Source organism: Perognathus longimembris, chromosome 3 (assembly GCF_023159225.1).
Source record: "Perognathus longimembris pacificus isolate PPM17 chromosome 3, ASM2315922v1, whole genome shotgun sequence".
NCBI classification, from domain to species: Eukaryota; Metazoa; Chordata; class Mammalia; order Rodentia; family Heteromyidae; genus Perognathus; species Perognathus longimembris.
In genome coordinates, this window is record NC_063163.1 from 108,802,319 (window position 1) to 108,830,049 (window position 27,731).

General features: G+C 37.3%; 1 protein-coding gene across 2 annotated transcripts in view; it reads left to right on the forward strand.

The window, feature by feature from the left end:
• Positions 1 to 26,619, forward strand: part of Dync2h1 (dynein cytoplasmic 2 heavy chain 1) — a 154,181-nt gene extending 127,562 nt beyond the window's left edge. For both annotated transcript variants that reach the window (XM_048343745.1, XM_048343746.1), the window contains exons 83-89: positions 2,221 to 2,337; positions 5,990 to 6,199; positions 10,532 to 10,621; positions 18,654 to 18,763; positions 20,406 to 20,487; positions 21,644 to 21,760; positions 26,121 to 26,619. In XM_048343745.1, the coding sequence (XP_048199702.1) occupies positions 2,221 to 2,337; positions 5,990 to 6,199; positions 10,532 to 10,621; positions 18,654 to 18,763; positions 20,406 to 20,487; positions 21,644 to 21,760; positions 26,121 to 26,279 (885 nt within the window). In that variant the 3' untranslated portion in view covers positions 26,280 to 26,619. The remainder of the gene's footprint in view (positions 1 to 2,220; positions 2,338 to 5,989; positions 6,200 to 10,531; positions 10,622 to 18,653; positions 18,764 to 20,405; positions 20,488 to 21,643; positions 21,761 to 26,120) is intronic.
• The last annotated feature ends 1,112 nt before the right edge of the window (positions 26,620 to 27,731 follow it).

The window sequence follows — 27,731 nt, forward strand, 5'->3', positions numbered from 1 at the left end:
TGAATCTGGTGGATGGAAGGTTGATGAAGAAATGTACAAGGAAAGGCTGCTGTTACCACTTTGCCCAGTGATGAGCTTTTTGCGAAGTGGAGGCATTCTGAGTGTAAAGCAGAATAAGATACTTTACAAAGGAATTCCTTAAAAACAACAACAACAAGCTTTTCCTTAAGAAAAAACAGAGACAATGAATACATGACACATGACATAGGGTCCAGAATGAGATATTTTCTAAGTCCCCACCACTGCCCACCATGACCTAAGATTTCCCACCTGCCTCAGTTACCAATAGCAGCATCCTGGGAACCAAGTCTTTGTTCATAATGGACCCTTGGGCGACATTATCCTACACACCAACCATACCATGTCTTCAAATGAAAACATGCTAGAGAGGAGGAGAAGCCTGCCAGGAGACGTTTCAGGAATTTCTGAATATCTGTTTCTTAGGTCTTTGACATGAGGACCAGTGGAATAGCAACAAATTCTATATTTAGTCATTGTTTTGCGAGGTATCCAAAGTGTTCTTATTTCATAACACAAGCTTGGAGTATATATACATAGACTACAGAAGAGTCCATATAAATATGCTGCTAATGGATGGCATTCTGTCCTCTCTGACATGACCTTAAGGCAGTACTGGTGAAAAAGTTATCTAACTGGTTTCATATATGATTAATTCAAATTATCTGTGTTTTATAAAAAGATAAGTATGTTAGAATTTGAAGAAATAAATGATGGCCCCTTGTTAAAACCTTATTAATAAGAATTTTTGTATATTTGAGCTTGTAATCAGGTTTATTAAGCATCATAATAATTTGTTAACTCAGCATCATGTGTTTTTCTAGGACAAAAAGCATGATCCTTTGGCCTTGTTTACATTTTATTAAAATAGTTTCTACCTTCATGTGTAAGAAGTACTTGTGCTTTGTTTCCTTTACAATTCTCTCTGTAGTCATTTGCTGTCAAGTTTGACAAATTTAAACACAAGTAAGTGATAGCAGTGTTACCAAAGTTAAAACTGTACATCTCCTGACTACCAACTAGTGATGTTTTGTAGTGTAGCAAAGCTGATAAATTAGGTGCTATTGCAGAGTTCAGCTAGAACAAATGAAAATAATTTATCAGAAAAACAAAGAAAATCAAATGCTGAATCACCACAGCTTTTTAAGACCAGAAAATCAATCAAAAGCACAAGTAAGTTTAACAGCATGACTGTGAATGTTTAATGATGAAATAGCTTATTCGTTCTGAAAGACTTGTAGCACTTATTAACAATTTTACTAACATAGCAACTTAACATATGAAATATAACTTAATATGTTAATGAAAAATAACAGATCTCTCAAAACAAAAGCAGAAAAGTAATTAACAATGCTTCAAATGTCATAAATTTAAACTAGTGACTTGGGAAATGTATAGGTTTTTTTAAATTTTATGTTAGCTAAATAATAGATCAGATAATTAACGTTCAGTTGAAACATTAAAGAACCATCACCTCATTGGCATTTAAGATTATCTGTGGTCTAGAATACTGTATAATATTCTGGATTATTACTATAAGTGCTTATGAAGGTTAATTTTCTTTAAATAGGAGCTATTAAACATTTTAGAAAGTGTGAACAATTGACTTTTGATGAGAATTATGACAAACTAAGGAAGTTGCAGAGGTGAATGTAAGTAGTGAATGTGTACTTGGCTTCATTCTCACTATTGGGCTGATACTTCTTTGGAGCCTTATATGTAGAGGAAACACTGAAATGACAGCTTAAAATTAATTGAGTTTAAAAAGTTGTATTTATGAAATTTGGTCACCAACCAGCAATGGGTTAGCATTGCTTTACCACTTTACTATGCTACAATTATTTTGCTAGTTTCTACTTTTAAAGAATTCATCTCTTTTAGTATTTTGAAATTATGGAATTTAAATCAGGCTGGAAAACATGGATTTCAAAAATTAGCTGAGAAGTTACTAATAATGGGTAATGAGTGCTTTCTTAATAAACAGCTTTTGAATTGAAAGCCATTATAGTCTATAATTTTATAATAGTTTTCCTCATCTTTATTTTTTTAACTATTCAGGTAAATCTGTAAAATATGAAAGCAGTTGGCAGAGATAAGATTAAAACCACTTTGTAATCTGATACTTATTTTTGTAAATGAAATGTGGTAAACTGTTATATCTGTTAGGAGTTATTTTCATTTATTGATACTTTCTTCATTCAGGTTATTTCACAGCTGAGGATCTTGGGCAGATCAGTAACTGCTGGCTGCAAGTTTGATAGAGAAATCTGGTCTAATGAACTGTCTCCTGTCCTCAATCTCTGGAAGAAACTAAACCAGGTTAGTAGTGAAAGGCTTTTTCTTTCTTTTTTTTTGTTTTAATTTTTATTGTCAAACTGATGTACAGAGAGGTTACAGTTTCATACGTTAGGCATTGGACACATTTCTTGTACTGTTTGTTACCTCCTCCCTCATTCTTCTTCCCCCCTCTCCCTTTCTCTTTCCCCCATGAGTTGTTCAGTTGATTTATACCAAACAGTTTTGCAAGTATTGCTTTTGTAGTTGTTTCTCTTTTTTCCCTGTGTCTCTCAATTTTGGTATTCCCTTTTAGCTTCCTAGTTCTAATACCAGTATACACGGTTTCCAATGTACTCAGATAAGATACAGAGATAGTGCAGGTACAACCACAGGAAGGGGATACAAGAAGGTCATCAATAATAGAAGCTACAGTTTCACATCACATGTTGAAAGTAATTACAACAGTGATATAACAGTCGTTTCCATAACATGGAGTTCATTTCATTTAGCCTCATCTTATGTGTTCATAAGGGTATACCTATTGGGCTCTCGTGATCCTCTGCTGTGACTAGCCTAAATCTGTACTAATTATTCCCTATGAGGGAGACAATAGAGTCCATGTTTCTTTGGGTCTGGCTCACTTCACTTAGTATAATTTTTTCCAAGTCCTTCCATTTCCTTATGAATGGGGCAATGTCATTCTTTCTGATAGAGGCATAAAATTCCATTGTGTGTATGTACCACATTTTCTTGATCCATTCGTCTACTTAGGGGCATCTGGGTTGGTTCCATATTCTAGCTATGACAAATTGTGCTGCGATGAACATTTTTGTGCTGGTGGCTTTAGTGTGTTCTTGTTGGTGGTCTTTTGGGTAGATGCCCAAAAGTAGGGCTGCTGGGTCATAGGAGAGCTCTATGTTTAGCCTTCTGAAGAATCTCCATACCGCTTTCTTCAGCTCCTGAGATTCAATCCTCTGCTTCAGCTAGTCGGGACTGTAGGCTAGCTACTTGATTTCGAATCTCTTTTCCTTTTGACTGGTCTTTCCTGATGATTTCCATGTCCTTGCTATAATTATCTCTTAGGTCCTGCATGGACTTCTTTACTTCATTAACTTTATTAATTTGGTTTTCAGTGCTGTCTCTCAAATCTTTTATCTGGATAGCTATCTTTTCATTTGACTCTTGAAGTTCATTTATCTTTCTATTTGTGGAGGCCATGAAATTCTCCATTAATTTTTGCTTTGCCTCCTCACACTCTAGAATAGTTGACTGAAGAGATTCAAACTTTTCATTTATCATTTTTATCAGTAGACTTTGTAGAGCATTTTGAGGGTTCTCTTTTATCTCTTTGATTGACTACTCTGCTTCCTGCTTGTTTTGAGTAGGAGATGAGACTCCATTGTTTGCCATCTTTCTTGTGTTTCTTTTGCCCATTTGGATTGGAAATGCCAATCTACAAGCACCTGTGAGTACCATTTAAGACCCAAAGCAGACCTTACCAAGCCCAGTTGTGTAAATCTTAGAAGTTCACAATTATATACAGATACCTTGTATACCTGTATATAAAATTAGATTTGGTGTTCCTAAAGAATACAATTTTGACATAACAACCAATCCTGAGCCCTGTATTCAGTACTTATTTACTGTTACAACCCTATGAGCAATTTTTGTTCTTATATTAAGTTCTTTTTGGACTGGCTGGCTTTCTCTTAGAATCCCTTTGATTCACTCAGGTTGAGCAGGGATACCCTCTATACAATAACCAGGGGTCAATGGAATCTGGAGGTCCTGGAAGTAAATCAGGAGGGTAAGTTAGAGGTAGTAAAGAGAATAGAGTAAAATGTATGGGTGTGTGTGTGTGTGTGTGTGTGTGTGTGTGTGTGTGTGAGAGATGATTTTGGTTTAGTTTCAGTGATGTGGAAATGTGGAGTAGAGTAGAATCAGTAGAAAGAACAAGGTTAAAATGCTAGACAATGGAGAGTTAGCAGAAAAGAGTGGAGGTGTTATTTGTAGGAACATAATTTTTAAAGAGAGAATGTGAAGAGAGAAATAAAGAAAAAATACTGGAAGACAAATGCACAAAACAGAAAAATTTTTTAAAAACCAGAAAAACGAACAACAGCAACAACAAAAGCTTGATAAAGCAAACAAATAAAAATGGAAAACAAAAAAAACAACGATGTCTCGTAAATGAAAAAAGAAAGCTTAAAAAATGTTTGAAAAAAGGTGTCTTCCTTGTTTGGGTGGGCTTTCTACAGTCTCTGGTTTCCTTTCAATGGTCTGCAGTCTATTTTGCCGCTTGGCTGGTTTGACTTGCTTTCAGTTTGCAGGGGGTGGATCTGCTTTGACCCTCCCCCCCTGTTAGTGAAATCCTGGGGTTTTGTGGTTCACACAACTTGCAGGTAGGCCTTGGGTGTCCTCTGTAGATCAGTCTTGGGAACCGTGGCTCCTCCCATCTGTTGTGGGGCCGCTGCCTTTAACGCCTGGCTCTGAATAGGCTGTGGACTCAGCAGGGTGGGGCGCCTCTGGCCTGGTTTACCTGGCTGAGAGTTGCTTGCCTGGGGGAAGTTCCTCCCTCTTGGGCGGGGCGGCATCCTGGGCAAAGCTGGCTATGTAATTCAGCTCTGTTTCAGGCTGGGAATTGGGCTTCCTCTGTGAAGGGATCGTTTATCTGTCTTGGGAACTGTTTATTCTTCCCTCTGGTTGTTCTGTGCCGCCAGCCGCTTTTGGTTTTAATTTAGAAATTCCGCAGGCAGGGCGGGGAACCTCTGGCTAAGTTCACCTGAGTGTGTGAGCTGCAGCCCAGGATGAGCCTCCCGCCTGGGCAAAGGTCGTTCTCCTGGGCGGAGCTGGCTCTCACTGGTTGGTCCCTCTTTCCCTTTTCAAAGATGGCCCCTTTTTCCTCGTTTTCCCCAGGCCAGCTTTAGTTCCAGTCTGGTCTGACCCTATGCCAGTGTCAAAGATGGCGCTCTGCTCTGGCAGTGGGGGAAGGGCTACCTTCCAGATGCTGCTCTGTGGGCGCAAGTGAGAATGTCTTTTGTGGGGTATTCATGCTTTCTCTGCGATTTCAGCCCATCCGTGCTCAGCCTGCGATCCGCGTCTGTCTGCCGCCATCCGGAGGATTTCTCCCTGGTCGCCGCTGTGTGCTTTAGGTGTGCAGAGTGCAGGGCGCTGTGCCAGCACCGGCACTGGCGTGGCAGCAGGACAACGCCCGGAGTTCAAATCTGTGTTTTCAGGCCAGCAAAGTCGATTTTTCCTTCCTGGCCAGAATCCCTGTACTGTTATAACTTACTTGGGCTGTCTTTCTAGGAGTAAAAGTTTCCCTGGAGTGGCAAAACTGCTATGTGGGAGGGAGCTTAGCTAGGGCTCTGCTGCTCCTCCACCATCTTCCCGGAAGTCCCCCCTTTTTCTTTTTATTGAGAGTGCAAGTGTATCCTGCTCTCTGCGTTGGTGGACAGGAGGTCCTTTTTCCTAATAGACCATTGCTTCTCAGTATGATTCCTCTTTGCTGTATTCCCATCCCATATAAATGCTGATGAATTCCAGGTTCTCTTGCTTGGTATTGGTAAAATTAATGAATCTGACCCTACATAAAATGAGCATTTCAGGTTTCCTAAAAATTAGAATATTGAAAAGTTTAACGTATCTGTGACTTGTATTTGCTATTTAGTAAATAATGACATTTTTCTTGTAGAATTCAAACCTGATTCATCAGAAAGTATCTCCTCCTAATGACCGACAAGGATCTCCAATATTGTCATTTATCATTCTTGAGCAGTTTAATGCCATTCGTTTAGTACAAAGTGTTCATCAGTCTCTTGCTGCTCTTAGCAAAGTCATCAGAGGAACTACCTTACTGAGTGTAGAGGTACAAAAATTGGCAAGTGCTTTATTAAACCAAAAGGTAAGCCAATTCTAGCCATGCATTTTTTTGTTGTTGTTTTTGTCTTTGTTGGTTGTGGGACTCAAGGCCTGGGCACTCTCCTTGTGGCTCTTAGTGCTCAAGGCTAGTGTTCTGCCACTTGAGCCACAGCCCTACTTCCAGGCTTTCCTGCATCGTTTATTAGATATAAGATTCTCATAGACTTTTCTGCCTGGGCTGGCTTCTAACTGTAGTCCCTAGATCTCAGCCTCCTGAATAGCTAGGATTATAAGCATGAACCACCAACACCTGGCGACCATCATGTTTTTATTCCATTGTTTAAGTGGCTCTTCCTTTATGGCCTACTTTCATCATGGATTTTGTAGTTAATATTAACAGAAAACTAAAGTCAAAGTTGCTGCAGCCATATAAGAACTAATAGGCTAACATAAGTCTAATGATGGCTAACTTTCAGTTTGATGCAGCAGCTTATAAATATCTTTAGATTCTCATGTTATCTAGCTTCCTTTTCATTGCATTTGGAAAGACATCTATTTTGATTTTACTATGGGGAAAGTTGTATATATGTACTGTGTATATATATTATATATATGTATATGCATGTACTGTATAATTGTGCCCTACTAGCTCAAGTTTTATACATTCTGAACACCATATCCAACAGAAAAAACACTAACTCATAGTAATTTAAGAAATAAATCTTGGTGTTACATCTATTTAAAATATTGGGGGAGGTGTTAATGTATTGTCATGGAAAATGTGAGAATATGCAATTTTCAGTAACTCAAGGCTTCAGTCAAATGCTTGTTACAGGAGGTGTATGTGTGTGTTTCTTTTCATCTTTAACACACTTATAGAGATTAAGGGATTATGTTTAGTCTATGGAAAATCAGGAGGAATATGAAATCAGTTATATAATAGTAAAAACTACGTAGCCCAGATCAATTGAACAGAAGCAAATATAATACCCTGCATTTGATTTCAGCTCTTTGAAGAATATGGACATTATAGAACTTGATAACTGAGAAAGATTTTACTAGGGGTCTATGGGAATTATAAGTCTTTATGTTCTTTCCTGTTGTGCATATTCAATATAAGAAAGTTTCTGATAGTCAACCTAAATTCCTCTTGGTGTGAGTATAATCCTATTGATGTTAATATAAAGAAATAGCCTTTATAGGACTTGTACTCAATGACTCTAAGAAGCTATCCAGTGTCTTTCACCACTTATAGAAAGAACTTTTCCTGAATCTTCGCCTATTCTTATCTAGGGAAAGAATTTCAATAGCTTTGTAATGTATAGATTCATATTTTATAATCAGCTGTGATTAACAACAATTACTGTAGTGCTGACTATAATAGAAACACTGGCAGTCCTGAATAATCCTGACACAGAAAGAACATAGGAAGAAGGAAAACTTAGAGAACTTTATATTGACTAATGTGTTGTATTACTACAGTAATGAGTGCTCTACTACTACTGTTGCCATGATTTACCATGAGGAACTTGCAGGAAAAGGACTGTTAAACACCATTCACACCACAAATAGTAAGAGTCGACATTTGAATCTAGACAGATCTTGTTGTCAAAATTAATGAAAATGTTTAAATTTACTGAAATCAAAAGAGAAATATTCTTCAATGTGTTTCTTTTAATGCTCTTCTATATGCTACCTAAGGGCAAAATATCTAAAAGAATTGGCTTTAAAATGAGGGAGGAGGTAACAAACAGTACAAGAAATGTATCCAATGCCTAATGTATGAAACTGTAACCCTTCTGTACATCACTTTGACAGTAAATAAGTAATTATTTTTTTTAAAGGAGAAGGTAGTGATGACCTAAGAATGTGATTTGTATAATCTAGTATGACTAGCAGAAATGAACTTCATCAAAGTTAAAGTTAGATGAGATTAAGAGAAGTTTTCTCAGCCCAAGGAAAGAGGCTGCATTAATACATTTTGCTGTAGCAAAATGAAAATGCAGTATAGCAAAATGGCTAGAATGTGGTGTCTGTAGTTCACTAGCTATGTGTAACTTGCACAGGTTACTTAAACTCCTCTAAATGAAAGTACTTGGGTCATATTAATCCTTCTATGACCCTTTGTTTTGCCCCTCCCACTTCCTTTTCCTTTTCCACATCCCTAACAATCCATTTTACTTTCAAGTCTTTTCCATGTAAGCTCCACATATGAGAGAAAATAAGCAATAATATCTTTTTGTGGTAGATGATGGTGGTTTGTTTCACTTAAAATTTCCTGCTCTATTTTCCAAAAAAAAATGATAAATTATATTCTTTGACTTAATACTCCATTGCATTTATATACTGTATGTTATCTATTCATCTATTGATGGGCAAATCTATTTATTTGTAACTTGGCTAATGTGAAGTAAAGATAGGCAAGCAGGTAATTATGTAATAAGTAGATTTTTATTGTTTGGGATATACACCCCAAACTGGCATCAGTGGAGCAACATGGTAATTCCGCTTTTTTTTTCTTTTTTTAACTTTAATACTGATTTCCATTGTGTCTGGAGTAGACTACATTTCTACCAGAAGTACACAAGGATTGGTTTTTCGATGTCTCACTAGCAAAATTTGTACTGTGTTTTCTTGATGATAGCATTCTGCCTCTGGTTAGATAAGAAAAAACAATCAATGCAGTTTTGATTTACATTGCTCTGTTGGCATACAGGTGTTGAACATTTTTTTCAATTATTCATTTAGCAGTGATGGTTTAGGTGTTTACATTATTGAGTTCTTTATTCTAGATAAAGCAACCATTATTAGAGTGATTTTATGTAAAATTTAGAGTATCTACTTCTTTTTTATTTGTTCTCTTTGTACCATATATCTCAATGTAAACTTTGTGGCTAAATTCGCCATTGTGCTGGCTTTTGTTTTTTTAATTGTTATTGTCAAGGTGATGTACAGAGGGGTAACTGTTATATACATAAGGTAATGAGTACATTTCTTACAAAGCTTGCTAACCCCCCTAATTTTTCTCCCACCTTCCCTCTCCCCAGCCCTTCCCCCCCACAAGTTGTATAGTTGTATAGTTAAATTCCAACATATTGTCCTGTTGCATTGGTTCCCCCTTTATCCTTTGACTTTTTAATTCATTTGTAACATTCCCAGTTTTTTCCCACCATTTGGCCACATATAAACTCCTTTGATTATGCTTTCAGTCTGTGACAAAGTTTAGAAATATGTGTGGACCAGCAAAAATGAGAGAAAAATGAGAAAACTGTCAAATAAAACAGACTTATTGTCAGTGAAAGTATTGACACATAGAAATGAAATAGATAATGGAGCATTCAATAATATCAATGAATCTGAAGCTTAGAGATTTGTCTATCGATTTTAAAGAACAACAAAAACAGAGTACAATGCAAAGCTCAGACTTAGGCACATATTATGCCCATACGTATACATAACTCTGAATAATTTTATCACATTGTTTAGATTAACTTTTTTTTTAACTGGGTTTTTTTTCTTTTTTTTTCTTACTGTCAAAGTGATGTACACAGAGGTTACAGTTTCATACATTAGGCATTGGATACATTTCTTGTACTGTTTGTTACCTCCTCCCTCATTTTAAAGCCAATTCTTTTAGATATTTTGCCCTTAGGTAGCATATAGAAGAGCATTAAAAGAAACACATTGAAGAATATTTCTCTTTTGATTTCAGTAAATTTAAACATTTTCATTAATTTTGACAACAAGATCTGTCTAGATTCAAATGTCGACTCTTACTATTTGTGGTGTGAATGGTGTTTAACAGTCCTTTTCCTGCAAGTTCCTCATGGTAAATCATGGCAACAGTAGTAGTAGAGCACTCATTACTGTAGTAATACAACACATTAGTCAATATAAAGTTCTCTAAGTTTTCCTTCTTCCTATGTTCTTTCCGTATCAGGATTATTCAGGACTGACAGTGTTTCTATTATAGTCAGCACTACAGTAATTTTTGTTAATCATAGTTGATTATATTAATCATATATAAAAATCCTGTAAGGGACTAACATTCTTATTTTTAATCCTTACCAGTTTTAAAATGAATTTTTAAATTTTAATTTGATTTCTCTATGAATCAAATATTTTTTCAAGAAATGGTAGTTGACTACTCGCTATCTACCAATATCTATCAATTTGAATTCATTTCTATAAAGAGTCTCCTTTTAGGGAAATATCAATTCATTTTGCCTCCATCAACTTCAGTGAAATTAAGGGAAATAGACATATCAATGAAATGAATTTATGGTTTCAGTACTGTAAATTGTGTCAAATATTCCCCTTCCCACTAATGTTGAAGTCTCTTCTTTGTAAACAGTTTGACCCTTTTGAATTGCAGTGTCCTCTCACATGGCAGAGCAAGTGGGAAGGCCCTGAAGATCCCTTGCAATACCTCAGAGGCCTTGTGTCTCGTGCCCTTGCAATACAGGTAAGACTGAATTATTCAGTGATTGTATTGTGTAACTGCTGAGCTAGAGAATGCATATTGAGATGACCTTCTTACCAGTGAGAATGATGTAATTTTTGCACAGGAACCATCATGTAGTCTCATTTTGTGTTTTGCCGTTTGATTTTTGCATAGAATTCTTTAAAGAGTATATAGTTCTTTCTGATTACACTGTGCCTTTCCATCATTTTTGAGAATTTAGAGAAAAATCAGTTTTGATACAGATGGATAGACAGATAATAATCGAACCAGTTTATCACTATGACTAGTTTGCTTTAAGGAATATTCCCCCTGTAGGGTCGGTGTGTGTAAAGCTCCTCATTTCCTTTGTAATTTTCTACTGCTTTCTTACGTTCCTTGTATGCTTTTGTCCTTGCTTCACAACTAAGCTGTCTTTTCCACATGAACTCAAATCTGTGTCCTTCTCACTCCAGCAAGACTTCATCTATGCTTTTATACCTATACTTTTATACCTTCATATTGAACTTGACCCTTACTACTTACTGCCTTGTGTGTAAGCCGCTGAGGTGTACATATCATTCATTGACAACCACACATAACCACTTTAAAGAAAAAAATCAGGCCATGAGATAGGAGCCCTCTGTCATCATCTTTGTTCTAATGTAAAAGGGAAATTGGTCCTCTGCTGTTCAAGACTCCTCTCTGGGTCCTGTGGACTTAATTCCCTCTGCTTTCAACTCTTCAGAGACTCTCTCAAAGGGGAAGGTGGCTATTCCAATGCCCAATTTGTCCAGCTCCTGGTTTTTCTTAATAAAGTAGTTTCTTTCCTTCCTTCCTTCCTTCCTTCCTTCCTTCCTTCCTTCCTTCCTTTCTCTTTCTTTCTTTCTTTCTTTCTTTCTTTCTTTCTTTCTTTCTTCCTTCCTTCCTTCCTTCCTTCCTTCCTCTTTCTTCCTTTCTTTCTTCCTTTCTTCCTTTCTTTCTTTCTTTCTTTCTTTCTTTCTTTCTTTCTTTCTTTCTTTCTTTCTTTCTTTCTTTCTTTCTTTCTTTTCTTTTCTTTTCTTTTCTTTTCTTTTCTTTCTCTTTCCCAGTCCTGAAGCTTGAACTCAGGGACTGAGCACTGTCCCTGGCTTCTTTTTGCTCAAGGTTAGCACTCTATCACTTGAGCCACAGTGCCACTTCTGAACTTTTCTATGTAAGTGGTGCTGATGAATCAAACCCAGGGCTTCCTATGTACAAGGCAAGAACTCTACCACTAGGCCATATTCCCAGCCCATAAAGTAGTTTCAAATGCTATAGTTAAAGATCGTGCTAGATTATGTTGTCCCTCTTAGACTAATCATCTTATCCAGAATAAAATGCCTCTGAGTTTCTTTGAAGTCAGGCCCATTGCTTTTCTGGGTCTTTGTCGGGGTCTCTCTGGGACCCCTCTCCCTACTTCTCCAGGGGAGATACCTGAATTCTAAACTGTGAAAGAGCACTCGGCTTTGTCTCCCGCCTTCAGAAGGCAAAGCGTGTTCTAGTGGATTGCGCTAAGTTGAGGAGAAAGTTACCGAGGCCCTCCTCCCCAGTCCCCTTACGTGTGGAACGGCGGTGGAGAGAGAGATATAGGGGAGAGGATTCGATGGTCCATGTGTCTCAGCCTCCAGAGGGCGGTCAGAAGAATTTACGGTGACAAAGGCAGAAGGGGAGGGACTTGGGGTGACTAACTGATTAGCTGATCTGGGCTGCCCATCAGGTGATGTCATGAAACTTCCTCTGTGGGCGGGAACCATGATCCCCTAAGGGCCAGCCTCGGCCATTAGACACATGGCTGAGCCGAGAGGCCAGGACCGCTTGCTTCTCTTCTGGTTGAGGCCGGAAGGTGGGAGTGGCTAGCTCCCACACTGACCCAGGGCTAGGGGAAGGGCAGTGTTTTGTGAGCTCTGTCGCCTCTCCCCCCTTAAGGCCAAACTAAATCCCCAACAGGTCTTCATTCTTGCTGATCTTTTTGAAATACCATTTCCCAAATGTCTGAAAGAAACTTTATCTTCTCCAAGTCTTTACCCTGATGTGTCACCTTTGTGAGGTCTCCTGATCATCATGTTTTAAATTGTGATTATGCTCTTCCTTCTTTGTCTCTCCATGGTGATAATTTCAGTATTCTGTATATGATACTTATTTTTTCAACTTTTCTGTGTGTTCTTCAGCTAGAATGGAAGCTTTACAAGGGCAGACATCCAAACCTGTTGCTCATAAAATTAGGCTTTTCAACAAATACCTGTTGAATAAATGAAATATTAGACCAAAGGGGGCTAATTCTTGAGTAAATTAACAGGCTTTCATTTCTCTTCTTTTAATTACCCAGTAATCATAACTTAGGCTACCAGGCTAAGGTATGTTCAGTAGAATTCATGATATATTTCTGGGATTTTGCCTCTTGTCTAAATCTTCCCAGTAAACTTAGCTGTGCACATAAAGTTAAAGTAATATTCAAAAACCTGTTTCTAAGGCCTTGACTGTTAAAAAGTGTTACTAGAATTACATCATTCTTTATTTTTGAGATGGCTTGTCTTTCAGAAGATTTAGTAGTACTTTTTATTCTTGGAAAAGGAAATTCACCGTTTTTCTAACTTAGCAATTCTTTTTTTTTTTTTTTTGGCCAGTCATGGGCCTTGGACTCAGAGCCTGAGCACTGTCCCTGGCTTCTTCCCGCTTAAGGCTAGCACTCTGCCACTTGAGCCACAGCGCCGCTTCTGGCCGTTTTCTGTATATGTGGTGCTGGGGAATCGAACCTAGGGCCTCGTGTATATGAGGCAGGCACTCTTGCCACTAGGCTATATCCCCAGCCCCTAACTTAGCAATTCTTATAATCAGTAGTACAATGTTTATACATATTGAGTTCACTGTAATCCATCAGACGACTTGTAAGAAGAATAGAAGTATGCGTGTAGCTGTAAATTTGGTAGGGTCCCATTTTATAGAGTTTGGCTCTAAGGAAAACCCTGTATAACACGTGGCTATGAGGACCACCTTGTAAATTCATACACATGCTGCTTCTGTTCTGCGTCACCCTTTGTTCTAAATGCTGAAAAACGTAGCGTTGGGAAACATGAAACTCCTGACAACAGAAATCATAACCTTGAAGGATAGATAATAAGTAGATATATTGGATCCAGTCCTGGTATTAACATATATTTTGGTTCTTATCCTGAAATCTAAAATTAATATACAAACCAAGATTTAAGCTGGATTGTCACCATTATTGAATGGACTTAGCATTTATATCTGAAATTTACCCAGTAAATAGCTATTAATAGCAGCAATATTACAGAATTTAAGAGTTAACATTTCTATAGGGACAGTAAGTCTTCAGCACTATCAGATGATAAATTCTTCCTCCTGTGGTTAACTTATCTTGCACATTTGGAATACTGAATAGTAGTCTATGTGATTTGCAGTTTTATAGAAGCATTCCTATAAAACACACAACTTGTGCTGTTTGCAAAAGATAAATCTTAGTTCTAGAGAAGTGACAGTATAGCAGCATAATTGACTTTCCTGAATTCTGTCTGCATTGTAGTCTTCATCACAGGCATACCAATTTTAGCATCTTCTGATTGGCATAATAAGAGGATTTTTATACCAAAAACATGCAGTGCATATTTACACTCTTAGAACAGGTTAGGTAGTTCCTTAAAGAATCAGCCAGTGATTGCTACTAGTGTCTCTCATGTTGTTACACTTATTTGGGAAATCATGTTTCAAGGCTTTCCTTGGGTTCAGGTAGCCATTTTCTACCATTTGAAAACCTCTCCTATATCAATTTTTGAAAATAATTTATTGGCATATATATAACAAGACAGCTGGAAAATGTCTTCAAGGTCATGTAATTTTACGAAGAAACAGTAATAGTGGTAAAACTTCTCCTGTGGTCAATAGGTCTGCTCTATTAAACACAATGATATTGCTTGTGAACAAATCGTACTTGATTCCTACTTGATTCCTGAGTCAAATAGCTTTCAAAACATTTGTCTCTTGTCAGTGATAATTACATATGGCTTTATTTGCTGATTCTGTTCTCTAAATTGTCTTCTATCAGATTCACCTTATTAGCTAATTACAAATCTACTGTGCTATTATGTCTGCCTTAGCTTTTCTAGAGGTTTGGCATGAGAATAGCTGTTGTTTAAGGTGCATACATGAGAGATGCCAAGGAAAATCACTCAACTACCCCCTCCGGAAATTTTCTCTCATGTAATAACACATAACATATTTAGAGTTTATACTAAGAATTTAAACCTACAGATCACATAAGGATTTTTTTCTTTCAAATGAGATATAGAACAGCTAGATGTGATGATATATCTAATTTTAAAGTGAATCTAAATGTCTTGCATTGTTAGCATTACTTAACAGTGTTACATTTATTCAATGCATTTTGTGCTTATAAAATGTTGATACTGTTTGTTTCTGGGATAGAAGAACAGTGTTGAAGTAGTTTGTTGTACCTACCATGATGGAAGGGCAAGTAACAAGACATTACTTAAATGTTGAGAGCTGAATTGCATTTCTAATGAACACCAAGGCGCTGTAAAGAAAATTGATGTTGACTTAAGGGGGTTAGAAATGAATGGGCTCATGAAAGTAATACCTCATTATTACTGATCAGGGAGGCTTTTCTTAGGAGGTAATATTTAAACGGATGAGCAAACTTATCTGAGGGAACACAAATATAGGCAGAAGAGACCCGCAAGTACAAAATCTCTGAGGTAGGAGCGTGCTTTGATTGTTGGAGGAATAGCTGGTGTACATAGAGAACTACTGGAAACAAGGTTGGAAGAGGTGCCAGGGACTTTGACATATGGTACCTCACAAGCTTACGTGCATGAGAAGCTAGCAGATGATGAGCAGGGGACTGCTCCGTTGGTGTATGAGTAGATGAGAGATGGGAAGAAGGAAAGCAAGTTATTGCAACAGTGCCATTGAGGTTGTGATTGTTTCATAGTTTTAGCATGGTGGTCTCAAAGAGGTAAGGAGTGATCATGCAGATAAACACTGGGAGGAGAGACTTTCAGGCAGAGATAATAGCAAATGTCCACACCAAAAACATCAGTTCCCCCCTAAACCACATTAAAATATTTTAACAATTGAATATGTATTTATAAAGTTGCTTACTGAAGTGAAAACAATGCCAACAATATTGGTTTTAGGTCATCAAATACTAAGACACAAGGAAATTAAAAATCAAATGATAGGAAAAGGTATGTTGTACTGATACTAGTCAAAGACTACTTTTAAGTAACCTATGAGTTAAAAGAAAGGTTGGCAATTAACTGAGTAAAGATCAAAACGCAGTTAAATTTTACAGATGCAATCAAATTTTAAAGGCAATGTAATTGGCTAGCCAACATTAATGGATAGAATATTTACATTAATGTATTCAGCACACATTATTAAAGCAGTTCTCTGGTAGGGAATGTAATCTCTCCCTATGGAAATTTCTTGCCCTATATGGGGCAAGAAAATTGTTGTTTAAAGATTATATAGTTAAAAGTGACCAGAGTACCAGGAAGCTACTTCAACTCAATTTTGTTATTTTGAATTGCAAATTTTCTCTCTCTTCAAAAGCCAGTAAGTAAACTTGACAGAGAATACTTTTATTTTCTTCTAGGAATAATAATGTAACTAGCAAACCTAATGCACAAGATTTATTTGAGTGATGATAAACGAAAGTTCAGGTTCAGGAGCAATTTTTATTCAAGAATGGTACTATCTAGTAATAAACCAATAATTTTAAATGCCTTGTCTTTGTCTTTAATTATTAATCTGGAATTTTATTTCCAGGCCAGTTCTTGGTAAGCTACCATGATCTGAAAAACTTCCAGGGTACTATTTCCAGTCAAAACAATGTCTGAGGCACTTATTTCTTCTGCATAGACTTTTTAGTTCTAGATAAATTTATTCACATATCCCTAGGCCTGTAAGTTTACAATAAGTTGGAAGAAAAGATATAGGAATAAAAGATGACAAAGAATGATTGACATTATTTGTAGTACACAGCTTTTCCAAGGAATATAGTACATGAAAAGAAAATGGCACTGGGTAAGCACACTGGGAGTTAAGAACTTGTCCAGCCATCTAGGTGCTTTTCTTTCAGCAGTTTAAGAATTGTAGGTAGACTGTAAAGCCTCATAACCATAGACCAGACTAGAGGATCATATGTTCTATCTCAAGGTGAATCCTTGGCCCTGACTAGACATTTGGTGAAAAATATTGCTAGCTGCAACGTTGCTGCATTTTTTCTTCAATGTGAGTGTGTAGCTTCAACTTATCAAACAATATCTTTGTGCGACTCTGTGCTTTTAAGCTTAATAGACTAGCATTTCCCCCCCTAGGACCAATAACATTCTTATCTTATCACAGAACTTTGGTAGGTTAAACAAATGTACATTCATTTGTTAATAAGCTTTTTTTTTTCTGGTCAGTTGTAGGCTTGAACGAGGACTCAGGCACTGTTCCTGAGCTCTTTTGCTCAAGGCTAGCACCCTACCATTTTGAGCCACAGCTTCACTTCCAGTTTTTGAGTGGCTAATTGGAAAATACTGTCTTACAGGGAATTTTCTGCCTGGAACTGCTTTGAACTGCAGTCCTCACGCTCAGCCTCCTGAAGAGCTAGGATTACAGGCATGAGCCACCAGCGCCTGACTTAGTTTTACTTAGAGTTCTTGGATTTCAAAATTAACTTTCAGGCATTAATGAAATAATAATATAATTGAACGTATATTAAGTGGTTATTTTAAAATAAAAAATAAATATTTTATAGCAAAAAGGGTGATGTTACTTGTCTAGTTAACTTATAAAAGTAGAGAGTAAAGTTTTACCTTGTATAATTTTAGTTGAGAGTATTTTACTTGCTGGGATAGCATTGGAGATTTTTTTTTTTTTTTTTTGGCCAGTCCTGGGCCTTGGACTCAGGGCCTGAACACTGGCCCTGGCTTCTTTTTGCTCAAGGCTAGCACTCTGCCACTTGAGCCACAGTGCCACTTCTGGCCGTTTTTCTATATATGTGGGTGCTGGGGAATCGAACCCAGGGCTTCATGAATACAAAGCAAGCACTCTTGCCACTAGGCCATCCTCCCAGCCCAGCATTGTAGATTTTAACTTCTCATATTCTCATCCTCCTGGCTGAGGTGGCTAATAAGCTATCACAGCAATAAATTAAACTGTTTATCCTGGGCTGTTTATAAACTAGGTAAAATGACTTACTGAGTAAATGGCTGTATAGTTAAGTTGTTGGTAGTTAACATCATTATAATACCATCTCTGCACCTGCTGCAGTCGCCAGTGTGCCCATTAACACCTGCAGGAAATAGAGAAGCAACTCACAGCTGTCTGAGCTTGTGACCTCAGGCAAGACCTTCATCCTTGCTCTGCTCCATCTCCTCTTTTGTAACCAGGGGCTGCTAACCTGCAGAGCAGTGGTGAGCATAACATCAGTTAATAGATGAAACAATAAGTCTTGGATAAGGTTTTGCTGGGTTTATTGTTCTAAGTGGGAATTTAAAAAATATTTAATATACTTTGTGTTGACATTCCAAATTGTAAGCCAATGTACAACCAACAGTCAGGTAAGTAGAAGAGACTTAAACAACTGTGAAGAAAAATGGTGTCTTCTTGGGCATTATCCTCCCCGTGGACACTTGATTCTGTAAGGTGGCAAGTCACTCTCACATGTGATATTTGTTTGCATGATTAGGCTCTGAAGATCCTTCGGATTGAAAGTAGGCCTGGAGCAATACTGTGAGGTTAGTCATCACAAGTAAAGGCTATGCAGAAAGATAACTTTGCTAAGCTCATATTTGGAGCACAATGTTAGCAGCAGAAGTGTAGAGAGAAGCTTACTTGGATGGATGGAAATAGCGCAAGTTGCTGGTCAGGCTTCCCAGACACCATTTGGAAACTTAAGTGCAAAACTCCCATCACAGATGACTTGTATATAACAGATCTTCAGCTGATGTAAGAGAGTATGTGTGTATATATATTTATAATTTTCATTTTCTCCCTCTTCCTCTAGAATTGGGTGGATAAAGCTGAAAAACAGGCTCTTCTTTCTGATACACTTGACCTGTCAGAACTCTTCCATCCGGACACTTTTCTTAATGCACTTCGCCAGGAAACTGCCAGGTAATTAAACATGAGCTGCTTTACTCACTTTGCATCCTGTAACTTTTAGTTTCTAGAAGTACATTTATTGTTGAAATCCAGACAGTTAGTTCCTGATACTTTTAGTTTAAAAAATACTGCTTTTAATTAAATGTATTTTATTAGAATTGAAAATTATGAAATTTAACTTTTAACATTGTCATTGATTTAGTTTTGTACTGTTTAATATGATACCCCAAGGTCCCATTTAAATTTATAGGAATTAAAATGAACTGCGATCGTCCTGGTCACTTTTTAAGTTTTAACATAGCAAAAAAATTAGCCAGAGCCTTAGCTTAACAAAAAAAGCAGGGTGTTGTGGTTCACACTGTTAATCCCAGCTACACAAGAGGTAGAAATAGGAGGATCATGGGCTGAGATTTGCCCCAAGTAAAAGTGAGACCCTATCTGAAAAGCCTTTTCTGTGCAAGGCTTTGAGTTCAAATTCAAGTTCTTCAGTTACACTAGCTTGCTCCTTTGCTCAGTACACATAGGTGGATAGCTACGATTTTGGAATACATGAAAACTTTTTTTGATATTTGTAGTATTGTTTATTGTATAGTGTGAAAACAAGATCTCATGGTTAAGATCAAATTTCTCTTTATACCAGGGTGGGGTTACTAGGTTGTATTCAGAGCATATATTTTTTTAACCAGTAAAGATACAAAGGAAGAGATGCTACCACAAATAAGATGAACAAAATTAAGTTGTGTAGTCACTTGGGCATTTCAGTTTATACTTTCTCAGAATATGAGGAATAACAGTTTTGATAAATTGTCGGGATCTGACGGATCCCTTTCTCCCCGATCCCCCGGGGAAAATGCTTGAATCCCAAAATCTATGAAAGAGCACTGGGCCTTGCCTTCCACCGGCAGAAGGCCAAGGCGTACTCTTATGGAAATACACTAAGTTGAGGAAAGGTTGCTGAAGCCTCCCCTCCCCCCCCATCCCCTCACATGTTACCAGGAGCAGAGGCGGAAGAAGGCATTAGTCTCAAAGGATTAAATTTGGGAGGGGGGCTTATATAGTGGTAATGGCGTGAAAGGAAAGGACTTGGGCCATTGGCTAAACTGAGCTAGCTGCCCATCAGGTGATGTCATGAAACTTCCTTTGTGGGCTAGACAACCCTATAATGGTGGCATGCACGTGTTTGCCCCCCAGGGGCGGGGGGCTTCTTTTCCGGTTGAGGCCGGAAGGTGGGAGGGGCTCCCTCCCACACTGTCCTAGGGCTGGGGAAAGGGCGGCATCTCGCTCTTGGCGCCCTTCCCCCACTAAGGCCAAAATTGAATCCCCAACAATTAATATTTTGATTAATCTGATGATGAACATTTATAGTGTGCCTGAGGGTTAGGGTCAAAATGGAGAATGTAAAAAGGCCCTCTGCTTAGAGAGCTTGTAACCTCAAAGAAAGACTGTCTATGCAGTTAGGTATTATTTGCACACTTCAGTTTAAAATAAAGTAGTATCTAGCTGCAGTTCATTATCTATTTTAGTTTCTGAGGATTGTGTTGTGGAATTTAATGAGGTCCCCTCACTCACATTAGGGTTCTTCATCCTGGCTCTACCATTGAGCTCCATAGCAGAGAATGACTTCTCTGTAACATTTGCTTTCTCATCTTTACAGGGCAATGGGCCACTCTGTGGATAGTCTTAAATTTGTAGCCTCGTGGAAAGGTAGACTTCAAGAAGCAAAGCTACAAATTAAGGTACTAACTTTAGGTGATTATCTGAGCTTAAAGTGTATAACTGAACAAGACAGATGGTGAAACTTCTGTCTCTTTATTGTTATGAGATCAACAGATTGACTTATTGGAATTACAATACAAATAAGAATTTATAGTGTATTAACCCCACCAATGAAAAGATAAAAGATGTCCTGTTAAACTGAAAGCTGTGCGTATACAAGCAAAGCAAGAATAATTAGGGTAAATGACATTAGGACAGAAGGTACACATTGAGACACCTTTCACATTCAACTCCAATAGTAAATATACACAGATACCATGCCATCTCCTCAGTAAACAATGTGTCTTCTACAGTAAAGCACTAAGGGTGAAGTAAACATGTACAAATAGCATGGATTAGTGTTGAATAGTGGTGGACAATTACTGAAAGCACAGCATCACTAAAATTATGAAGTGTACACTAACACATTTTCCTAACTCATCTACAAATGAAGTAATAGGATGGACTCAATTGTCTATCTCGAATGAGCCAAGTACTTTTAGTTATTTTGCTTCACTTAAATAGTTTTAGCCATTGTTCCTTTAATCTAATTTCTTCCAAGTATTCAAATAGCTTGGGAGAGAGGGATTCATATTTTCCACTAGTTTTGTGACTATTGGAGAGTCATCTCTTCATTCTTCTCATCCCAAGGAAGAAGCCCCTTCTCCTGGCTGGATTACAGAGAAGAAATTAGGGCTCTTTGCTTGCCTCTTCCTCGTGCAAACTTTTCTTTCAAATGTAGACATTCTGAAGGGTTTTCTGTTCCTAGGAAGACTTGTTCCATCACGATTGTGACTAGAAATTAAGCCTGCCATTTTTACAGAGAACTGTTATATGTATCCTCTATATTTCTCAAGAATAAAGGTGACAAGGTAGATGAACACTGGAGAAAATCAAAGAATGAGCTTTAATGTTTCCCTTTATGCCAGATTTCATTTCTATGCCAAAGCATCTGAGAGTATATGACTAATGACATTTACATATTAGCTAAAATGAGAATTCAGTCTGAGTTACTCGTCTATACCTTTTTTTAGTTTACAATGCCACAAGAGCAAATGTGGCCTTTGGTCTTTAGATATGCCCCTTTTGAAGTCGGCAGTCACTGTATATATTAACAATATTTATTTTCTATGGTAGATCAGTGGCTTATTACTGGAAGGCTGCAGTTTTGATGGGAATCAGCTTTCTGAAAATCAACATGATTCTCCCAGTGTGTCAACAGTTCTCCCTTGTTTTATGGGCTGGATTCCACAGGTAATTTACCCATAGATTTTAATCTTTTCAACAAGTTATTCTTGCCTGTGTATCTCTGCTTTCTAATCTTCCCAAATGATTTTATAGTCAAAATATTTTTAAGTTGTATAGAGCATTTTAAGCCCATTTGCTTTGGAAATCACAAAGAATACTTAGTGAAAGAACCCTGTTTGTATTCCTGTTCTTTTCAGCATTGTGCTAGGTGCCTCGCATACTTTTTGTTAGTTTCCTACAGCAGATATTTTCCCATTTTCCAGTGAGTAACCATGTTCAGGGGTTAGTGACAGAACCAGGGTGTTAATACATATCTGAGTTTTCCACCACATAATAGCATTATACTGCTGAAATAGGCAGAAAAATGAAATTTCAGTTATTGGCCATATAAAGAAAATTCCTTTAAAATAGCATATAGCTGCAGATGAAACACATGACCTTTCCTCCACTAAGACCTTTAAAGATGCAAGTATGAATAAGTAGCAAGAAATCCCATTTTGAGAGAGCAGCAAATGTATGTATTACTAACTACAAGAAAAATGAAATAATGCATTGAAATATCTAGTTTTTTTATAAAAAAGAATCAAAAGCATCTGAGTATTCATTCATTAAAAAAAAATGAAGGCATCAGCAATCATTGTTCAGAGAACTACAAGCAGTACTTACAATAAGATACCAACAACCAATTCTAGGCCAAGAACCAGTACTTACATCTATAATCCTAGCTACTCAGGAGGCTGATATCTGAGAATGAAGGTTCAGAGCTAGCCTCAACAGACAAGTCAAGAATCCAAGAGATTCTTTTTTTTTTTTTTTTTTTTTTTTGCCAGTCCTGGGCTTAGACTCAGGGCCTGAGCACTGTCCCTGGCTTCTTTGTGCTCAAGGCTAGCACTTTGCCACTTGAGCCACAGCGCCACTTCTGGGCATTTTGTATATCTGTGGTGCTAGGGAATCGAACCCAGGGCTTCATGTATACAAGGCAAGCACTCTTGCCACTAGGCCATATTCCCAGCCCCAAAAGATTCTTCTTATCTCCAGCTTACCTAGCAAAAAACTGGACATGGAGTTGTGGCTTAAGTGATAGAGTGCAAACCCTGAGAAAAGTAGCAAGAGTGACAAAACTATTCCCCCACCTGCCAAAAAAACCTAATTGGCACAAAGTAGAGAATTTTGAATTTATATTTCATTATTGAACTGAGCCAAGTGAGCCAATGTCAATTTTAAGAACACATTAACCACCTTAGTATAACCACAACACCTAGATTTTAATACATTTCAATTATAAAACAATTTACTATTAATGTGAATTACTTCACGTCTTCATATATCTTTTTTGCATTAATTGAGAAGTCTATTTATTGATAGTTATTAAATGCTTAATTTCATTCAGCTATTTTTGCTTTGCCTAAGTACGTAAAACGTCTGATCATGAAAAGGCTAAAAACCTTAGCTTTGCTTCTACTTTGACCATTTAGTTTTTGGTGACTTAGGAGCAAGTTTTCTTTTCTCCTCGTTCCCACGAAAACTAAGAATAGAACAGTCTGTCTTGGGAGGAAGATTTGTCACTGCACTTTAAAACATTGCAGAAGACTCCAACTAGGTTTGTAAGGGTTTGGAAACAGAAAACTTCGTAACCAGTAGTGCATATACAAAGTTCTCCTTTTAAAAGGAAATTTTACTAGTGTGAAGAGATAGGAACATCTCCTGACTTCATTGGAATATAGCACTGCTAAAGAAACAGTTCCAGTTCATGTTTTTGATCACCAAAAAGAGAGCAAGGAAAGCAAAGCAACTATCAGGTGGCAGAGACCCATAATTCAAGATCTTTCCTGGCATTAAAACCATGTGGCCAAAGACTAGTGTGCTCTTTGCTGAAAGGTCCTGAAACAGTTCCAGAAGAAAGCCTCTGCTTGGCTATTAACCTCAGGCCAGCCTGAGCAGTTGCAGGTAATGCTGAATCCTGAAGCTTCGCCCTGTAAGCCGGGTGAAGGAAGAGGAAAGAGATTAACAGTGACAAGTTAAGGTTGAAAATATAAACTCCAATCCCTACTTTTTTTTCCCACAGCTCAACTCAGAATTCATTCTTTCTGCAAATCCTTGCTAGAAGTATTTCTTATATTTTAATTTTTGAAAGTTTTGAAATTTCCCCAAATACTCTGGATATTTGTGTTTGTTTCCTAGCCTGAATTTTAATCTAAAGAATTATTTTATTATGTAAAATTCTTAGCTGTTTAGAATTTTAGGTGCACTATTAGCATACTGGCAGAATCATCAATGTAGAGAGAGAACTAGAAAGATTTAGGATGGCTTATGTTTTCACCTGTTTGGGGAATGATTCTACATGACGAACGTGCACATCAGGTTAAGATTTAAGAATGTTAGGAATAATTTCTCAAAGACATGTATTGTTGTATGTGGGAAAGAGGGAGTGGGAGAAAGAATTAAGTTTAGAAAAGATAGTAATTTCATAAAATTACTGCCCAGTTGGACTTAATAGTCTTTTTAAATTCTCCATGTAGGAGAAATCTATTTCTCTCATAGCAACATGTAGTGTGGGTGCTAGATGATTTGACAATAGAAAGTAAGGAAGAGCTTTATGGATGGATTAACAGTATCTTCAGATTCCTTCACCTCCCTGTGAGGTGTTACTTGTACTTTTATAATTGGGAAACTGGTGCTGGAAGAGTCATTCACTTAGCTCCTAGAGTGGCATGCCAGGGCCAAAGATGGATGATTTCCACAAGTGCCAGAACTTTTCTCAACTCCTCTCTGACAATGCTGTACATCTTAACGAGGTACCATGGGTAAATTCCCACTGGGTTTCTAACTGACCACTTATGTAATATTCTACAGAGAGCCCAGCTTACTTCTATTTTCAATTCTAAAAAAATAGTAATTCAATAGTTGAATAAGTCATGTAAGTTCTGTATAAAAACTAATACTAAATTGAACTCATTTTTGAAATGTTTTTTGTGTGTATGTGTGTGTTTGTGTATGTGTGTTTGTGTTTCTGAGCCTTGATCACTGAAAGATCCTAGAATAAGATTGGCCATTCCTCCCACCTAAATGATAATCTCTTCTACCATTTCTTGAACCTACTTTACTTATGGGACAAGAAAAAGTCACTCCTGAAGCTTCGCCCATCCTACAATACTGGAAGCACAATGAAGCCATTGAAAACAACTAGGGACATAGCAAAACACAGGAGCCAACTTATAACATTACCACTAAATATTATTGACAATTTGAACATCAATAAGATAAACATATTTAAACATATTTAAGTCCACTGACTATTTAGAAAAGGAGATACACCAGCAAACAGTTTCATTATTTTTAATGAAATAGAAAATTAGATGCATTTAGACAATCTTTTCTATGCAAACTGTACTTTCTCTTATGAGGACTAATAAATGGAAATAAAAAAATGATAGAATCAGATTACCATTTTATACTCTTGAGTGAAAACGCCATCATTACTGGCTTCTGATATTCAAAAGAGACACTAAACATTATGTTGCTTCTTGATGGAAATTAGTTTTGTGTCCCTGTGCTTGTACTGGGGATTAAACTCAGGACTTCCTGCTCTCACTTGGCTTTTTCTTTTTCTTTTTTTGGCCAGTCCTGGGGCTTGGACTCAGGGCCTGAGCACTGTCCCTGGCTTCTTTTTGCTCAAGGCTAGCACTCTGCCACTTGAGCCACAGTGCCACTTCTGGCCGTTTTCTGTATATGTGGTGCTGGGGAATTGAACCCAGGGCCTCATGTATACGAGGCAAGCACTCTTGCCACTAGGCCATATCCCCAGCCCCTCACTTGGCTTTTTCTAAACTCATGGCTGAATTGAGCCACACCTCCACTTCCATTTATGGGGGTGTACAATAGCACAAACACAGAGGCTAAGGAGTTTTGGCTTGCCTCCAGATCCTCTAGTTTACAGGAGTATGAGAGAAATGCTATGCATGGAATGTAACCAAAAAAAGAATAAAGAAGACTCTGTGGTTAACTTCTTTACAAGAATTGCTAAGGAAAAATCAAAAGCCTATCTAAGTTTAGGAGATTTAAGTGATATTAACGAACTGTAAGATATAGGCTTTATCTGAATTACCATTTTAACTGAAAGTCTTAAAATTATAGGATGAGTGAATATTTAATATTGAGAATTATCAATTTTTCACATTTATAAATGAAATTTAATAATTATTTAGTTCAAAATACTCTAGTATCTGGAGATAGAAAGGAAACTCAGTTGAGAGTAATTGTTGCTGTGTGATAATAGGGGCTTATTAATCTTTATTTAAATGCTAGCTAAAACTCGTGACCTAATCTACTTTGAAATAGTGTGTTCTAAAACCATCTTTTTAAACAGGGTGCCTATGGTCCCTACTCCCCCGACGAGTGCATCTCTCTGCCTGTTTACACAAGCGCCGAGAGAGACCGCGTGGTGACCAACATCCACGTCCCCTGCGGGAGCAGCCAAGACCAGTGGATCCAGTGTGGAGCGGCCCTGTTTCTAAAGAATCAGTAGGCGCCGGCGCAGCAAGGGATGCCTTGCAGGGGCGAATAAGACGTGTATGTCTGCGTTTAGAATGTTCCTTCAGAACATGCTTTTTGTTGGCCTACACCGCTGGTCTCCCTGGTTCTTGTTTTAACATGTAATAACAGTGCTATGCACATTTTCAAGTAGTGACTTCATGAAATTAATGGTGGAAGTGTACTGTTCCTTTGATAGGTAGTATTTCTGTGAGGAAGTTTATCTTGGTTCAGATATTTAAGTAAAACCTTTAAAATACTGTATTTAAGGAATCAATATTTTGGCTACCATTTTTAAAGATTTAATAAAATGTGAGATTATTTTTTTGGTCTTACTTGGTTTACGATATATGCAGACTATTTTTCAACATTCAAAAATATGTATTTGAATGTAATTAATGAAATATATCCATTGGGTCAATATAACCATTACATATAATAGAGTACATTGAATATTAATATAACTGATATATAGGTATTATATAAGTTATATAAACAAATTCTGTCAGCTACACTTCAAAATAGTAAAAAGGAAAACTTGGATGATATAATGGGAGAATAAATTCTGGTGGTTTTTCTTAAATATTCAGCTTTTGATATTTTTAGAGCTTGTTATTTCAGGTCTACAAGACTCTCTGAAGTCAAAGAAAGCAAAAATACTGTTCGGCTGAATGGCAGGTATTTCAGTAGCCTACAAGTTGGCCCCTTACACTGAAAAGACACTTAAAAGAAATCAATTCTAAGAGCTGAGGTCTTGATAAAAATGAGTCATGTCACTTAAAAGAAATTAGTAGTCAGAGGAGAAAGGATGAAATGAAAGGAAAACAATCTTTTTAAAGAATATAAATTAAGAATAACACCTAAAAGTACTCCTAACGAATTAGGAAATGATAGTACAGAAACCAGGATATAATGAAAGAACAAATGGTAAAAAGTTCCGATTTCCCATACACATGCCTCTTTCTAAGAAAGTCAGATTCTGTAGTGGCTGGAAACTTATTCTGTTTTATATTCCAGTTTTGAAATTTTGGGGAAATATTAACTACATCTAAAAATCATAACTAATTTTTATATATTTTGTCCAATCAAAAGTAAAAATTACAGACCATACGGTGATTTAGAAGAATATGTGGAGTTATTAATTTCCAGTGAGAGAGAAGCTATAGGATATAAAAGAACACAGACTCCCTAGGTCTAAAGGAGAGCTCAAGGCAGAAGAAAAAAAAAGAAACCTCCCCAAGTTTGGGGTTCAGAACAGCCTCTCTGGGGAAGGCATGGAGTCTGCAGTCACAATGATCTTTCACTGTGCCAGCCGGAAGAACTTCTTTGTGTCCCCCTGGCTGGCTCCACTAAGCATTCTAATGGAAATGCTTAAAGAAAGGCTATGCAATATTGCAAAACATGTCTAAGAGTGAATTTGGATTCTAGATGCAATCTACTGCTACTG